We start from the raw sequence: 17,519 nt of genomic DNA, 5'->3' as shown, positions 1-17,519 counted from the left end.
CTGTTTCATTAGTTATTAGTGATTGCTCAAAACTGCAACAGCTCAAGCTGGGAATTGAATTAAATATTATTATCAATGTGGTCGATCGTTTATTTGAAGATATATATATGGATGATATAGGCATTTGCCAAATTAGGGGACCACTCACACCACTTGGATATAAAAGTTGGTTTGCCTTTTAAAAAAGCAGAGCTGATAAGACAATGGCTGTTTGGATATTAATATTTGACAGGGCTCAAGCATTCTCAAATTCTCAGTGAACTTGTCAAAAAGATTATAAAAAAAATGCCAAACAGAGCACATGAGGTAATTGTTGTAGGAAGGTGACCCTTGTGTGAGAGGGCAAGAACAAGAGGAGTTCATTAATTTGCAAGCTACATGTTGGGTAAGATGTATGTGATGACTTTGAGGTGTTAAATGTGATGTGATGCATTTTGAAAAACAACCCTTGAGATTTATTTTTTATTTTCTATTTTCTGTGTTTCCTTTGTTAGATTATTGTATTCAATTTTCAAATATGCGTCAAGAATTTTATCGCATATTTATTCGTTTATTACAATAGAGAAAATCGAACTCTTTACCTAAACACAGTTTTAATTCATTTTCCTACTCACTCTTTTATCACTTGGACCAACCCCAAGAGCTTCACCATTTTAGCTTACGTTGATACATGCTTCCGACAATGTAGTCATTTCACCAATTAATTGGTGATTTATAAAGTTTGTATGAAAAGGAAACAAGAACAATAACTTTTTACCTTTTGAACCTTCTTTAGTTGTTAACCGAAAAATGAACAGGCCATGTTTCAAAAAGGCAGGAAGAAAGGTACGCACCTTCCTCCAAAACATTAACACAATGCCTCACTTGGTTGGTTGGTTCACTTGTAATCCCTTTTTTGGTTTGTGATGAAATTTACTTGTAATCTTAAGACATGACAAATGATAAGTTTCCACCTTTTCTTTATTTTCCTTCTCTCAACCAAATTTTTCTTCGACCAAAAATCAAAACCAAATGATAAGTTTCCACCTTTCATTTCTTTATTCATGTACCCGAGTTTAATAGTATAGATTATATTATATTAAAGTAGAATATCTTTTATTGTATCAATAAGAATTATGACTGCATAAAGGAGATTTTTCGAAGACATAATGATGCACTGCCGTTGAATTACCTCATAGTCATAGGTCAGAGTAACTAGTATTTACCTTCTCCTTTCGAGTCTTAAAATATGGTGAAAACCCATTTAAATTATACAAATTTATAAATAAACATGTGAAATGAAGTAGAAAAAATTCATCCAGAGAGCATAGTCATATTTGGCTTTTCATTCATAATCATTAAGCAGCTCAATAATCACCATATAATTAATCAAATACTCCTAATTCAGTCTCTTATAGGGAGCATATGCTAAAGTATAATCAGATTCGTGGGTCATAAACTTCCATATTTCGTATAGTTTTGAGGCACCAATCTGCAAAGACGGTGCAGGTGGGCAACTCTGCTTTTTATAATCCAAGCTAATCCCATGAACCAAAAACAAAGAGATTTTGCAAACAAGAGAGCATGGGGGAGGACCAAGATTGGTAGGCGTGGTGCCAAATCCAAGTGGGTAGAAAAGTGTATATACATTTCATATCATATTTGCTTTACACAAAAGGCAAATAAAATTCAAAAAAATAAAAATAAAAGGGCATGAAGAGGGCATGGGAAATAGCTTTTTAAAGAATAGGGGGGAATGTGGATCAATCCTTGCTGTGTTTGCTTCTACTTCTCAAGGCATATGAATGATTACCAAGGAGGTCCACTGATGTGTGCACTGATGCAAGTATCAAAATCCATACTTGTGGGGCCTTACCACACATGGTGTTGCACTAGTGTATGTTTATTGGACTCTTGAATCTTCATCATAAGTTTTTCTGATTCTGGGTACTTTCCTTTCAACAAAGTATGATTTCAGGCATACTTGTGTTTGATTCCTATTATCATTGGCAACAGATTGGAAAAAAGAATTAGTTTGGTGAATTTCACTAGGAAAGATTGGTAATTTCTAGACTGAAGCTAAATAAAATTCTCCATTCAAACGGCGCGTGATTAGGAAAAAAACGGAGATGGTGCACCTACCATAAAAAGTTCAAAATGCTATCTCCTGAAGAACTTCAAGCGTCTTCTGATGAACCTGTATGTGAGAGACAAGGGAACAAAATGAATTGATTTTCCGGAAGAAGGTGGGATAACATGGCTATAAAGTGAAGGAAATGATTGTGGGAAATGATATGGCAAGCTATTTCCACACCATGACTTCCTCAAGCAAGCTACGACATATCTTACAAATAACTTCTACTTCTTCAAAATAATAATTAGATAGAAAACTTTCGAATAAAATTGAAGACAGTAATTCTTTTGCAGTAGAATTAAAAGCACAACTTTTTTAAGCTTTTGAAAGAAGAAGAAACTTTACCCATTCTAGATGTTGTGCGGTGATACCAGAGACATTTCCTGCATATATACCACCTAAGACCTGGCAAGTTCAAGTCCAAGCATGAATCAGGAATTTAGAGTGCAAGATTGCTGCATATGTCAACTTGATCAGAGTGGCTCAAGCCCATTTAATCTCATAGATGCTCCAGAGGGTATGAAGTATCTTTTAGATTAGAAACACCAAATAGATATTGTCCTGAAACGTAATGTTATCCAACTCGACCACACCATGGTCGTTAGACATCCTCAGGTCCAGAGGGCTTGAAATGAATGTGTTACAAGTTAAATAGGTGAATCAAGTAATTCTTACCTTGGAGACAGTCTCAAGAAACATGCCAGGGCGCACAGGAAGGGCTTTTCGTCCTGTAACGCTTTCCTGGGAATGATGATGAATGAGTCAACATAATATGAAACTGAAAACTATTTTGACACGTGTCGGTGTGTGGGTTTGCACACGCAGTTCCATGTTGAAACAGACTTGCCAACATACATGCATTCTAGTTATGGACTGTATTATACCCACCCTTCCTGCAATTCCACTCGTTCTACCAGTGGTATCTTCCTCATCACTGCTAGCATCATCAGCACCTTCATTTTTTCCTTCCATTACATTTTTTATCATCTCCTGGACAGTCTTCCCCGGTTTCAAAGCTACAAGTTTGGTTAAGAAGTTCACCTGCATTGACAGGAATCTTAATCATGCCAAACCAATGACAGAGGATGATGGTAACAACTTAAAATAAAATTTTCCAAACAAAGATATGGGCCAATGAATCAACCAGGTATCCTGTAATCTTTTTATAATTGCACAAATACAGACCTCGGATTCTGGAAGAGTGTTAAAGCCACGATCATTTCTCTCATCTAGTAATCCACCTCCCATCATATTCCGAGCTTCCTCTCTGATTAAAACAAGTCTTGCAAGCAGTTTTCGATCTGGAACTACAGGCCGAGTTTCCATTGTCTTCCAAAAATGAAAATAGGCTTATATTAACTTGAATTATTAATAAAACAAAGTACGAATACACACTTCAAGAAAGAAAATAAGACATTAAAGCATGAAAAGACCATAGTTAGTGCTAATGAATATCATTACATATTACAAGTATAGTGTCTGTAAGCTAAAATTACTATTTCTTCGTTCCAACATTTTAGAGCAGTTCCAACAATCCCAAGTAAACCAAATGACAGAACACAACCCTAAAGAGGGAGAAATTTGCTGCTAGTGCACAGAATGATATGCAATCATCAATAACCAAAAAAACACTTATGCAGAAGATAGCATTTGCAGTGACTACCTCCAGTATATCATCAGCCTGGTTAGCAATATCATTAAGATTTGCAGCTGGAACATGAACTTTTATGTCATTCTTACTTTTGAACACACCACCACCTGCAGCCACTCTGCGTAGTAATTCCTGTCTGCTTTCTTTCTGAGGAGTTCTACAGAGCAGGCCAACCACTTGAACCTAGAAATAAATAATATAAAAAAGTAAAGTGAAAGAAACTAGAATCCAATAACCACAATTGCCTAGACTAGCCATTACTCTGAAGCAATAATCAGAAATTTGCTTTAAAGAAAAATCCTTACATGTGGGGGGCATTTTTTCGTAAGATAGGATAATACGGTCTCCTTGATCACCTCCAATAATGACTTGCGCTGAACATTGACGATCAAAACAGTCCTTGAGTAAATAATCCATAGCTAAGTTTGGTCACAAGAGATTAAATCATACGACGACATGGGGTATTTGAATGTTTGACCAAAAAGCAGCCAGCTTTACGTCAGCTAGATTTTACCTAAAAAACAAAACTATTGCAAAATTCAAACTGCAGCAGGGCTAAAAAGTGTGTGTAAGTTGCCACAAAAGCTCGTGTACTGAAATTGAAGCTTGCAGCCATGAAAAGTATCATAGCTGCTGCTGCAATGAATTATGAAGAGGTTCAGTTTCCAGCATGACGTGACAACAATGGGCACGAAAACCAGCTTTTAGATACAGTCTTCAGCCACCACGACCCAAACATACCACAAAACCTAAACTTATGTTACCTCCTCTCTCCTGCCCTCTTCCCCACAAAAAGAAAATGCATCATTCATCATTCTTAGCATTATATTACAGAAACTAATTAGTGGTGCCAATATAAAGGAAGCCAGAAAAACATGTATCGTCAAATGAAGGTACACATACAATATCAAATGTTGGAACATTAGTACAGTGCAAGAGACCAAAGATCACATCGATGTGCATGCCGAAAAAAGTACAGAAATGATAGGATGTGGTTGACTAAAACTTGATAAAAATAACGGTTAGCGTGTGTTCATTGCCTCAATCTTGTCAGATCAATCTAAGTTGGGGCAGATTAGCTCACATTAAAGAAAGTGTGATATGTAAAGTTGAAATAGAACCTTATCATCTTGGTCATTCTCAGCAAGTTGGATCATGTAATCTAGCGCCATCATGAAACCCGACTCCATCTCATCAACTCTCTTCCCTAGGACCCCTTGTGCAGCTATTTCCACTGCCACCTCTTCAGATGCCTCATCCATGTTCATATCTTCCAACTGTACATGTACAAATCTAGTAATCATTAAAATGAAGCATCAGTTGGCTCGTGATTTCAAAACAAAGAGCAAAAAGAGATATGTGCAGATGAAACGCAAGCAACCTCCAGATAGTAAACAGCTGCATAATCCAATTTCTGCAAAATTAGCCAACAGGGCAGTTGATACATGGCAAATTATATCATCATTTTGATGAAAACCATATGAATTCCACATTTACAATAGGTATTTAAATGAACTGAAAATAATACAAAATTTGACTCAACTAAGCCTTATACCAAATTATCCATCATTTCCTTCTCTACCAATTTCTCAGCAACCAATCTACGGAGAGAGAGAGAGAGAGAGAGAGAGAGAGAGGAGCAAAAACTTACAAGGGTGATCATCTCTTCAAGAACAGAAGTGACTTGGTCACCACCTTTGAGAAGAGCTTCATACTGGGCAGTGTCCAATTTTGAGTTGCCTTGCTCTTGGGTAGTTCTACTCTTCTCTTGCCCACCCAATTCCTCATCTGGGTAGCCTCCACCCACCTCATAAGTCCCACAGAAGCGCAGCATCTGCCTCTTCTTCTTCTTGATGGGTTGCTTTGCTTGAAACTGAGGTTGGGGCAAATTGTTGTGGCGAGAACACACTGTGGTGAATGAAAATGAAGGGAAAGATAGGAGAGAAGGAGAATTAATGATTGGGTTTAGAGTATGTGCAGATGGATATGAACAACTGGGAAACATGTTGTTGCTCTGCAACATTTTTTCTTCTTGTTTGGATTCTATGATTTTGGGGTTTTGGATGGGTTTTTGTGTTAGAACCAGAGATGTGATAAAAAATAAAGCCAAAAAATAATAAACTCGCCGTCTGTGGGAATCGAACCCACGACCACACGGTTAAAAGCCGTGCGCTCTACCGGCTGAGCTAAGACGGCTCTTGTTATTTTGTCTGCTTGTGAAAAATATGAATAGTTTAATGTTCTTTTGGTGCGCTGGCATCATATGAAATTCCAAATGACGTTCATCCTCATATGCTTCAATATAAATAAACCATGCAAGAGGTAAAAGAATACGGAAGAATCTGAAAGTAGAGGAAATAAAATCATATTGCCATATTGGACATGCATTATAAGCCTATGCAACAAGTTTTGGAGCAAACCATGTGGCATGGTTTGGGCTTATACTGGCAACTTGGCAAGAAAATGGGACAAACTTGCATATCAAATCATTTGCTTCTTCAACTAAGCTTCCGTCCATGGCCAGCCCTACTCACTTTTCGGCATTGGTTTTATTAGTAGTGAGAGCTTAGAAGAAAGATAGAAATGAACCAATGCAGCATTGTACTATGTATTTTTGTTTTCACTTGTATTTTGATTTGTGTCTTGTTTTCATGCATCATTTGTCACTTTCATGTAATGTAATTGATGGTGTTGATGTCAAAATTTGATCCTCATTCTCGAAACCGTAAGTGGATAATCATTCAGAGAAGATAGGTACAAAGTTCACCTAAGTCATACTGCATTCACAATCAGTTAGTTATTTCATATTCGATGTTGAAATTTACATGAGAAACAAAAGAGTCATGAATGAGAAGGAGAACTTCTTTAAAATGAACGAGCCATATAATTTTTGGGCTCACCCCAATTAATCAGGCCAACCAAACAAATAGATGGAAACCCAATGGGCCAAATTACAGCTAGTTCTGAATAGTACTAATAATATACATATTTCGGGGTTTAATTAGACCAATTAGAGTAATTAGCCCAATGATTAACTGTTAGAAGCTTTTTAATCACCTCCCAGAAAAAACCATGAAGTAAAGTTTGATGGGTTGTCTCTAGTTGAGAACTTGTGAATCTGTACGGGAGCTTACCCTGCGCTGCCAAAAGGTGAAGGCACAGTGGTAATAATGAGCAGTTGGACAGTGGCGAAAAGGTAAAAGCAAAACCACCCAGAGCCCAGATAAAAGTGAAGGAGGCAGCAGAGCATGTATGTATCATGAGTTTTCATGACCCTACCCCTGCCCAATATTATTATTTTATTTCTGCGAAAACCCATGAGAAACTAGTCAGAAATCCTTAACCAGATAGTTTGTCAGAGAGGCCTGGGAGGGAGGATGGAACGGGACCAACATGCATATATTAATTTAACACATAAAAAATACTCAACAATTGCCCACATACAACATTCTTCTTCAAACTAAACAAAAAACCAAAAACGAAGAGTATCATATGGACAGTGTACAAATTAACAATTGAATGTATATTAGTTGTGATCATCACATCGTCATGTGTTGTTATTAATATATTCATATTGAAATACATTTATTTATATATTAATAGTATATGTTTACACAATTGTGTGACTACATTGTTTGGTGACTCAACTTGGACTTAATTAGAATTGAGTACAAGCTAGTTTTACTGAGTATTACTCTTCTTGATGAAACTTGTAAGATACAATATGTTAAGACTGTTGTATAATTTCAACCTACTAAAAAATAATCGGCACTTCTCAAATTTAATTGAAATAGTCTAATTCAATCCAACACATCAAATGTGGAATACCTAAGCTAAGACTATTTCGCATTTTGGTGAAGGGGTCAACGAGCATAATAAAATAACCAAAATGTGACCCTTTTGTTTTGGGCCTTTGCTCCCATTGTTCCTTCCTGAGACCCAAAATATAAAACATTAAAAGGGCAAGGATAGAAGGTACGGATTTTAGGCACAGCGTGGACGATTATTTTTATTTTATTTTTTAAATAATAATTTTTATTTTATTAAGGTCTCCATAAATATATGATCTTTTTGTATTTACCCCAAAGGTCATGAGAAACTGAACAGACGGAGAGAGACGGTCGATATCCTAATCCAACCGTCCAAACACACGTAAAACCAAAAAAATGCAAATCCTTTTGAATACGCGACACGCCAAGGGGTAAAAATCCGTAATTTACCTCCACATTCAAGGGTAACGTCGTTCCTGAACAATTGTTTTATACCCGATGTATCCTCACCCCAACGCTTGCGCTTCCCCGCTTCTATAAATTACCTGCCCCACTCCATACCCAGACCCCACGCCTATTTCATTTTCATCCATTCTTATCTCTGGTCTTCTTCTTCGTCTTCTTCTCTCCTAGGGTTAGGGTTTTCTCTGTCCTTTTCGTCTCAGCTTTTGCTTTTTCACTCTCTGAGCTTCAATGGCACAGCAAGACGTCCAGAACGGAGAAGGCGAGAAGGTCGCGTCAGCTGTTGAGATCAAGGCGGTGCTGACTCAGCTGGTGGTTCCCAAGGCCGACGACGCTGTTAAGTTCTACAAGGCTGCTTTCGGTGCTGTGGAGCTCGAGCGATCAACTCACCCCAAGCGCAAGGCAGAGCAAGAGCGCCCGCTTATCCTCTCTGCTCAGCTCAAGCTCGGCTCCTCCACATTTCTCGTCTCTGACAACACTGAAGACTCCGGCGAGCCGTACGTCTCTCTTTCCCTCTGCTTCCTTTACGCTATGTTTGAAATACTTGTGCTGTAGTATTAGATCCTTTTAGATCCACATGATATGATAAGCTGAAATAGCATTTAAATGAGTTAACACATACTATTTCATTGTGTTCTTTTTTATTTATTTATTTGTATTTTTATGTTATTTTCTTTTAATTTTATCTAATTTTTAAATAATATTTGCTAGTATTTATACTTGTGTTTTCATTTTTATTTGCTGTTATATTTTATCTTCAGCATTCTAAAAATATTTATCAAATAACATTGAGATGCTATTTTTTCTTTTGTATGTGTTGTTGTAACCTACTTGTGGTCTGCAAAAATTAGCTAAAATGATAGATCTAACTATTTATACCCTAGTTCTTGATTTTAGCTCGAGTCGTCTGTGGTGCTTTTGGAATTTTGGGTTTGAGTTTTAGCCGAGATATTTTATTTCCAGATTTTAAGATGTATAATAATTTATTTTTGTTCAAACAGCGTGAATGTTGTGGGTTCTGGTGCCATTGCTCTCTGGCTTGAGACGCCTGACATCGGAGCTGCTGTAGCCAAGGCCGTGCTGGCCGGAGCTGTCTCTGAGGGAGAGATAACAACTGGCGTTTTCTCTGACCCGGAGCAGCCTGTGGGGAAGGTCAGGGACCCTTTCGGCTTTCTCTGGTTCTTCACCAGCCCGGTTGCCAAGAAGGCCGCAGCTGAGTCGGAAGCTCCGGTAACCGTCTGATCTGATCTGAAGTTGACCCAATCTGATGAAGATCCACCGTTCTGGTGTAATCTTTTGGTTTTTGCTTTGGTTTAATCAAGTTGTGGGACCCTTTTATCTGGGGAAATGTGGACCCTTTAGCTGTTAGGTTTAGGCTGATCCTAGGCGTAGCGTAGCTTGCCTTCAATATTTTGAACGATTAATCATGGTCTCGGGTTATTTTGAACAAAGGAAATATGATATGATCAGTAATATCTTATGACTTCTAATTTGTTTTTTATTTTATTATAAGTATTAATTTAGTTTATGCTAATTATTATGAACATGCTTCATTTTCCATTTTCTTGTTTAGTGACTGACTCTTCATTGTAATGGCAGTGTTCATGGGTGGGTAGGTCTTTGCAGTTATTACGCCGTTGACAGGGGTAGGGGTAGTTGTGACATTTCTGTTAATCTGCTGTGGATATTGGTTAGCTTTGTCTTAATATTATTATACTCGATTATTCAATACGTCGTTGGGCGAATGAGAAAGGAAGGACGAAGGCTCTGTCCCTTTCGCTTAGGGTTAGTACTGTTTTCAGAGAAAAGGAAGTTGGGTGGGGCTGTGGCTAGACGACGACCTTCATGCTGGTCGTACGGCAAACCATTGTGTCGTTTGCCACGTGTCTGTAGGATACAACTTTAGGTAGTTTTATAATTTTTTGTGTAGAGCTAGAGTAGTGTGTGTTTGTTGGAGGGATTGAAAAATCTGGTTGGGCATGGCGGTTGGATAAGAGTGAGTCCCAGTGGTGGTCCCGGAGAGAGAGGCTTGGGAAATCGGAACAACATGTAGCAAATGAGCATTGGTATGGCTGGAAGCCATCCATGTTCGGAGTCTCGTAAGTCGTGAGGCCAATCCCTTGGGTAATCATTTTTTCTTTGGTAAATTGATAGTATAGTGGTAAATTGTAAGTATAGTGGTAAATTGAAAGGGACGTGAAATTATAATATTATTAACACTATGTTGGTAATAATTATCAATTAAAAATTGGGGAAGTTGGTACTTTATAAATTCTAGTCACGTATATTATAAATTTATTTTTAGTTATAATATGTTTGGTCGACATCTCATTTAGGTTAGTGCGTATTAAGAGAGCTCTAAAGTTGGAGGCTTTTACCTTTATGTTTTTTGTAATTTGCAATCCTTTCCCGAACAATAACGCTACGGCACCAACATGTTTACTCACGTATAAATATCAACACATGTGGCACATGATATCAATGCTATGAGTACCAACTTGTTTATTCACTTATAAATATCAACACATATGGGCACATGATATCGCAGTCTATATTGTCTGCCAAATAAGAGCCCCTGCATTTCCTAATGGAGCCCATATGGGCTTGAATTGAACCTTATCCGCAGTTAGGTTTTTTCATTTCTTTTGTAACCCAAATGGCCCACAACCTAAAAGTGATCAATCAGGTCATGCTTAAATAGAAACTACGGTATGGTCATAGTTTAAAGCCAATACTTTCTCATTCATTCCCATAGGCCGAGAAAGAGTTTGATATAACCAGTAGATGCATTGCTCGTCTGTACCCCAAAGTTTAAAGTAGAGAGTATCAATAACAAGAAGTGCCCTAGTTAAGTTGGTCATGATCCATGCTCTATGATCTTAAGGATAGGCGTGTTGCTTCCACACTTCACATTCATTTTCTTAAACAAAATATAGAATTCATTAGACAAACCAATTACACTTGAAAAAAAGAAAAACAAAGATACAGACAAGCTTAAACCACATCACAACACGAACACACACACACACACACACAAGATTGAAAACAAATATTTGATGTGGATGATTAGCTTAGCTCCTAGCAATCGGCAGGAGGGGTGAGGTTGCACTTAGCAGGCAGAGCCATGGCAAGGGCAGGGTCGATGCCCAAAGAAGGCAAAAGAAACGAGTTCTTATATCCACACAGGCATTTCAAGTCAGCTCCTTCGAGAGCCTTACAGCACTCGGGAGTTGGCTTCTCTGGGTTTGGCTTATCGGGAGTTGCCTTTGCCACCGCTGGCTTGCAAAAAGCTAAGCCTTCATCGCTCATATTGCACAACCCCAACACTCTCGACCCTTCGAGCAACACAGCCATTGCCACCACCAAAACAAAAACCAACTTGAAATTTCCACCCATCGTGAACTTAAGATCACTACCAATATTAATTAGGTTTAAGAAGTTAAGTGTAAAGCTCACTCTTTCTCGGTGTCTTATTTATAGAGAATGTGAGGAGTTTTGGAAGCCACAAAATTTGAAGCCCGTGAAGGAATTTTGGCTGTTTTCTGAGTCACGGGGAGGTTCGTCTTCCACATAGTTTAGGGTTTTTTTTATTAATTTTTTTTTTTCGGGGGGATTTGGGTTGTCTCTGTGGGTTTGGGGGAGCACACAGACTGGTTTAAGTGGGCTCGTGATTGGATTGTTTAGATATGCAAAGGAATAATTAGGGTTGTCTTTTGGTATTTTGTGTTGGTTGAAACTTGGAAATTATGAGATGGGTCAATATTCTTGGTTTGATGCTTCTATTGGTGACTCTAGTTAACATGATCAATGCTATAATTTGTTACTATATATAATCAAATGCATGGTTGCAGTTTATTATATACTCAAATTTTAACTATCGAGAGTTGTTTTGAAGTGGCATGATTGGAAACGCATATGTGTGTGATCATCTCTCTTCAACGAACTTTCAGAAAACAAGAGTTTTTTTTTTTCATCGAAAAAAAGGGGTAGTTAGACTTCCTTCTTTAAAATCTGGTTGATTTTTTATATTAATTATTTGATTGGGTAATTGAGTTTTGATATTGAATAATTCTTTGATTACATATATTGTTTAGAATCTGTTTTAATTAACTAGAGTTGAGGTTTCGAACTTATAACATCTTTTAACATTGAAAAGAGAAATACCACTAAACTAAGAGCTAGTTGGTACGTGTATTATTTAGAATAAATACATATATATACATAAGTTATTACGGTAATTAGCCACTCGTGTGGGTTAACTTTCATTTTTAAAGTCGCCATGGAAAAATTCACTCAAAACGAAATGTGTTTACTCATCTAATTAGTTACCAATTAACAAAAAGGATGTAGAGTCTTCAATAAACAAGGAAAAGTTCATGACAATAATCAAATATCGAAATAATTTCTGATTTTGATAAATAATGAAGAGTTCTTATCATGACATTAAATCGTGGAGTTGACGTTGTATCAACATATACTAACTTGTTTAACGCTTGAGCGCTATTCTAGTATATGCATGTGTACAAAATTATAGATATCAATGAGTATATCAATAGGTATACCAAATGTATAATGTGCCTGCAATTTCGTATTTACAGATATTTTCAAACCTAATTAAAAAGACTATAATCAAAGTTTAAGCTAAAACCCAACTTTCATAATAGAAAATCATCTTATTTAAGGACGAAAAGTCTAATTTTTCTAATGAAATTGAGTATAAGCTTGAACGACGAACTTCACTAATTGGGCCTAATTTTTTTGCATTCTCAGTTATTTTAGTTCCATCTTTGGGCCGTCTTAGTCGTTCGGCCGTTTCTTGGTGCATCAAACGAACATCTGTTCGAACCACTGTGTGCAATTTTCTGTCCTGTGCTTCTGCAAGCTGCAAACTGAGTAACAATTTTCTCTCTTAAATAAAAAGTAATAAAAATGTGGACCATTTCTCTCTTATGAAGTCGAATTAACACTTTTTTATTTTCGAAATGTAACATTTTCTTTTGGGAAAGGGTTAAACTCGACAAACAAAGACTAATCTAGGTCAAGCAACTCTACAACCATCATAGAAAAATTAATTGATTCACACCATGAATGTTGAAGAATGTAAAATCTCACACCGAAAAATTAATATATAAGTGAGCGGCTCCATTAGAGCATTTTTATCTCAGCAATCTAGCCCAAGTAAAAAAATCGAAATATATCAACGTAACTTTTTTATAAAAAAAAAATCAGAAATATTTTTTTATACATACCTAGCAATTTTTATTAATCTCATACATATAAATCTAATGGGTGAAAATGCAAAATAAAAAAGGGTAGGACAATCACTATTCACATGAATAATGTCTACTCTTACTTATCCTTGCCCTTTGTCATGGCAATGGCACCATGAGTAAAAGTGCTCTTACGAATAATACTAATGCCTTTTGTGATAAAACTCACACATATTGGACTATACAAATGATTTAGTTAGAAACAATATCGTTGTTGAATCAACTAGTAGTGAGTCATCCGTCCGTGTCTATCATACCTTAACATTCTAGTGTAATGAGCATTTATTTGAGATGAACAATATTACCGTGAAGATGAAGCTTTAAAGTAGACAGAGCGCGTTTGAACCAAAAAAAATAAAAGTACACAGAGCGCTTCAGCATGGATGAGTAGTGGGGTACATAGAAATTTGAACTACAAAATTTAATAGGTTAGGCTAGTATTAAATTGCATCTAACGTTCGAGAGTTTGATGGAAATGCATTTAATGATGAGGTTTCATTTATAATTGCAGGAAGAAAAACAGAATTCACGCATATGATTTGAAAGCTAAATGCATATGATGGGTAAAATTCAAGTAGGTTTGATGAATAAATGCATGAAGTAGTTTGCACAAAATGCATCTAGCAGTTAAAGTTGTGAATGAAATTTGAAAAAAGAACAACAAATAATATAAAATGTGTAGCACTGTTAGCTTTTTATATATAAAAAATATAAGCGATAGTAAACTATAAGGGGATGAGGTTTCTAACATACAAAAACTAGTAAGAAGCCAGAAGGGTTCGAACATGAGATCACCGATCTACAAGTCAATGTTATTTTTCACTCGACACATATTTATAAATAAATGAATAAAATAGATTTGTGGATTTGTGAGTGGTTTTCTTCGAATAAAACAAAAGCAACAAACAACTTGGAAGTAATCAGATTCCCCCAAAATCAAATTGGATCAACTGGCTAATGATTAGCAGACCAGTAATGAGACATTAGCTCATCAACTTGATGGCCTGCCTAATCAATGCCTTCTATATAAATACATTCAATTAGAATGTTGCCTTTGTAGTGGTGTTTAATTAAACCCCAATTATACAAACATGGCTGACTAATCACACAATTAACAAACGAGAACGATAATGAAGAAAAAGGAGTAAAAGAAAGGGACTGGGAATAATTTTTTCATTTCTGGAACACTGCAAAAACCGCTTTCTTCAGGACACGAAGATACAGGGATCTAAAGAGAGGGCCCTAGGCATATACATAGAGCTCCCTTTTGATCTGTATTTTGTGGTGGTGATTCTTGCGACGCACGTAACCCAGATTGGAGATATAGATTCTCCTTGACAATTATTGGTTCAATCCAATTGAACAAGTTTCCTGACTGTTGTTTTTCCATCAGGTCACAGCTTGGAATTGCAAGTTCCAAACCAAAAAAAAAAAAGTAAAAAAATATTAAAAACATAAGAGCAAAAGGCAAATACCACCAAATGCATGAAAGTCCAAAATTTTTAGAGACTTGAGTTAAAAAGCCTATAATAAGCCACACCCTCTCCCCCAACTGTTTCATATTTGCCTGTTCCTAGGCTAGGCTAGGCTAGGCCAGGCTATATAGATTTCTTATTATTTGCTGCAATAAAATTCATTATCCTGATCAGCTTGTCTGCTCTGCATCTGCAAGTTTGAAACTTTAAGACTGCAATTTCAACATGCTGATGCCACTGCTTAATGTTTGACCTCAGAGCACTGACAAATGTACACCCACTGACTTGTCTTAAATCAAAACCAAAAACATATTTAAATTCATTTACTTTGCTTTTGATTTAACCTTGGTGACTTCGGTTGGAGCACCAAAGTTGAAAGGCACAGAGCACCAAGTTAACCCTGGTACGCGTGTGGGGTTGAAAAAAACTCAAAGCAAAGCCAAAGCGCCCAAAGCCTATTGGCATGGGATTAAACAAATCAACCCAATTGAAAAAAAAAAGTGAACTAAAAACAGAAGCAAAGACCCTTTATCAGGCTTTGGAATATGCATCAGATGAGATCAGAGACAGACTAGGCAAGGCAAAGCAAAGCAAGCAAGGCCCTGAGAAAAGTTAAAGAGGGCAGAATTTAAAAAGAAATCAAAACAGGGTAAAGCTTACCATCCATTGCTCTCATACATTACCTCTCTGTCTCTCTGTCTGCTCTTGTGAAACTTCGTTATCTATCCATTCTCTCTATTGGGTTCACTTTACTTTCATTTTTTAACCAGTGCCCTATACTATTTGTGTATTTTTGCTCTGCCTTTGGATCCCCATACCCCTACTTTATTGCCTCTCTCTCTCTCTCTCTCTCTCTCTCTCTCTCTCTCTTCCCATCTTTCCTTTTAAATAGGTTATCATAAACCCACGCTTACATTCACAGCAAAGAAAAGGAAGGGAAAGAGGCAGAGAAAGACGACGCATTTTGAAAACTCTTTGAGGCTCTGAGGTCAAAAATCCTGTGTTTCTTCAACGTTGCGAACTTTAAGCTCAAATGGATCAAGTAAGCCCTGTTTTCCCATTACACTACTTGCAAATTTCATTCCCCTTTGGGTTTGATCTTCTTCTTGTTTGTTATCATCTCATTTGACCTTGTGGGTTTCTGTAAATTTCAGGACTTTAGGATGATGAGAAGCCAAGTGCCAGCCTTTGGAAGCTGGGATTGGAACCAAGACCTCCCATTTACTCAGTGCTTTGAGTCAGCAACGCAAGCTGGGCTTCTGCGCTACACCAGTTACTCTGATGAGGATCGTGATTTATATGTTGCTGGTGATTTGTACGAGAACGACGTCGTCACACCTGCCATGATTGTTGTTCCTCGCAGAAGGGTAAACTTCAAATCCATCCCTTTTTTATTTATCCACCTCTTGTTTTTCCAAGTCCAAATTTTGCTTCAAAAATGCCACATTGATTATTAAATCTTATGTTGTTGGTGACAAATTGCAGAACAAAAGTCGTCAGTCAAATGTGAAAGAAGCAAAAGAGCAAAGTTGGGTGGTGAGTGATGTGAAGGAGCCACCAAGCCCTCCTCCCAGGCACAGGCCTACCCCCAAGCCTGTGGATGAAGACTTGTACAAAATCTCACCAGAGACTCTCTATGCTAAAACCAGAAAGGTAAAGCTCCACATTTATAATAAGTCTCTTCCCATTTGAGAAAATTTCATGTGCCTCTGAATCAAATTGCCTATCAGCCAACTTTTGTTCCAACCTCTTTTTGACCTTCACTTACAATAAATCTTTCTTTTCTCTTCAACTTTTTGGTTGCAGAAGAGAGGGTTTGGCTTCTTTTCAAGCTGCTTGCTGCCAACATGTGTTGCGTGAAGCAATGAACAAGTTTACATCAGACTTTTTAGTGAACATATGAGAGAGAAAAAAAAAAAAAGTAAAGTCGTCTAGTGGTTTATGTAAAAGTGTTTGTAGCTTAATATTACGAACATATATATTATATGGTTTGTCTGAGAATTCCTCACTCATGTGATGTGAGTATGAGGAGACGGTGGGTTCATATTTAGTTAACTACTGAGGGATTATTTTGTCTTTCTCCTCGGCAGTGGATTTGGGGAGTTTGTAACTTCGCTTTTTTCGATTATTTAATATAAATATCTTTTTAGAAAATACTTCTCTACAATGTAGGACTGTGACGTGTGTTTTTTTGGTGTGTTTTTGATGAATTATTTTTACATATGTTTCTTGATTTGTAAAAAGAATTAATTATCTCCTTACCGATAACAGTGTTGGAACTTGCAATTCATAACTGGTTGTAAAAAGAAAAAAGGGTTTTTTTTTTATGTGGGGTTTAATTTGTTTTTTGGTCAGATATGTGGGGTTTAATATTTGAATATTCCATCTCATGAAAAAAAAAAGGGGGTGAGTGAAGGGTGTGTTTGGGTTGGATGCAAAGACTTTTGCAAAGGAGAAAAGGTATATCACATGTGGGGTATTGAATATTTCATTTTGATGATAAAAGGAAAAGGAAAAGGAAAAGGAAAAGAAAAGAAAAAGAAAAATAGGAGGCACTATATAACACCCACCCAGAACAGTGATTGATGATACAAAAGATACCCAATACACGTAACTTGGGATAAACTTTAGGTGTGGAAAATTGAAATGGTCATGAAATTATTTGATGGAGACTAGAGATTTTAGATGTGATTTTGTTTTAGATGAATAGATTAGATAGGCGTGATTTCTGATCATCATGGTTGCTTTATTTCTTTTCTAAAGTAGGAGGCATGTGGG

The 17,519-nt window shown here is 36.9% G+C and overlaps 4 protein-coding genes and 1 non-coding gene across 6 annotated transcripts; 2 read left to right on the top strand and 3 right to left on the bottom strand.

Moving 5' to 3' along the window:
• Positions 1 to 1,405: 1,405 nt before the first annotated feature.
• On the bottom strand, positions 1,406 to 5,865 carry LOC103334699 (protein PEP-RELATED DEVELOPMENT ARRESTED 1, chloroplastic). 2 transcript variants are annotated; one of them, XM_089055160.1, is made up of 11 exons: positions 5,416 to 5,865; positions 5,146 to 5,178; positions 4,886 to 5,041; positions 4,070 to 4,138; positions 3,777 to 3,947; positions 3,299 to 3,442; positions 3,002 to 3,154; positions 2,789 to 2,854; positions 2,459 to 2,518; positions 2,122 to 2,176; positions 1,406 to 1,976 (listed from the first exon to the last, which is right to left on the bottom strand). In XM_089055160.1, the coding sequence occupies exons 1-10, from the start codon at positions 5,785 to 5,787 to the stop codon at positions 2,132 to 2,134; spliced, it is 1,269 nt and encodes a 422-aa protein (XP_088911286.1). In that variant the 5' UTR covers positions 5,788 to 5,865; the 3' UTR covers positions 1,406 to 1,976; positions 2,122 to 2,131. The 2 variants fall into 2 exon arrangements, with proteins under 2 accessions (XP_088911286.1, XP_008235901.2); XM_008237679.3 differs by lacking the exon at positions 5,146 to 5,178 and having other exon boundaries at positions 5,416 to 5,861.
• Positions 5,866 to 5,887: 22 nt separating this feature from the next.
• TRNAK-UUU (transfer RNA lysine (anticodon UUU)) lies at positions 5,888 to 5,960 on the bottom strand. Its single transcript has one exon. It is a non-coding gene; the product is annotated as a tRNA-Lys (tRNA).
• A 2,132-nt stretch (positions 5,961 to 8,092) lies between these two features.
• On the top strand, positions 8,093 to 9,486 carry LOC103334742 (Lactoylglutathione lyase / glyoxalase I family protein). The gene is made up of 2 exons (XM_089054731.1): positions 8,093 to 8,493; positions 8,998 to 9,486. The coding sequence occupies exons 1-2, from the start codon at positions 8,228 to 8,230 to the stop codon at positions 9,236 to 9,238; spliced, it is 507 nt and encodes a 168-aa protein (XP_088910857.1). The 5' UTR covers positions 8,093 to 8,227; the 3' UTR covers positions 9,239 to 9,486.
• Positions 9,487 to 10,912: 1,426 nt separating this feature from the next.
• Positions 10,913 to 11,447, bottom strand: LOC103334700 (putative lipid-transfer protein DIR1). The gene has a single exon (XM_008237680.2). The coding sequence runs from the start codon at positions 11,390 to 11,392 to the stop codon at positions 11,075 to 11,077; it is 318 nt and encodes a 105-aa protein (XP_008235902.1). The 5' UTR covers positions 11,393 to 11,447; the 3' UTR covers positions 10,913 to 11,074.
• Positions 11,448 to 15,354: 3,907 nt separating this feature from the next.
• On the top strand, positions 15,355 to 16,895 carry LOC103342836 (pathogenic type III effector avirulence factor Avr AvrRpt-cleavage: cleavage site protein). The gene is made up of 4 exons (XM_008246494.3): positions 15,355 to 15,783; positions 15,896 to 16,108; positions 16,227 to 16,394; positions 16,548 to 16,895. Exons 1-4 carry the CDS (start codon positions 15,775 to 15,777, stop codon positions 16,599 to 16,601), a joined length of 444 nt encoding a protein of 147 aa, XP_008244716.1. The 5' UTR covers positions 15,355 to 15,774; the 3' UTR covers positions 16,602 to 16,895.
• The last annotated feature ends 624 nt before the right edge of the window (positions 16,896 to 17,519 follow it).

Source organism: Prunus mume, linkage group LG6 (genome assembly GCF_029339155.1).
Source record: "Prunus mume cultivar Tortuosa linkage group LG6, ASM2933915v1, whole genome shotgun sequence".
Taxonomy (NCBI): Eukaryota; Viridiplantae; Streptophyta; class Magnoliopsida; order Rosales; family Rosaceae; genus Prunus; species Prunus mume.
Note: the sequence above shows the minus strand (reverse complement) of the source record. Positions and strands in the feature narration are given on the sequence as shown.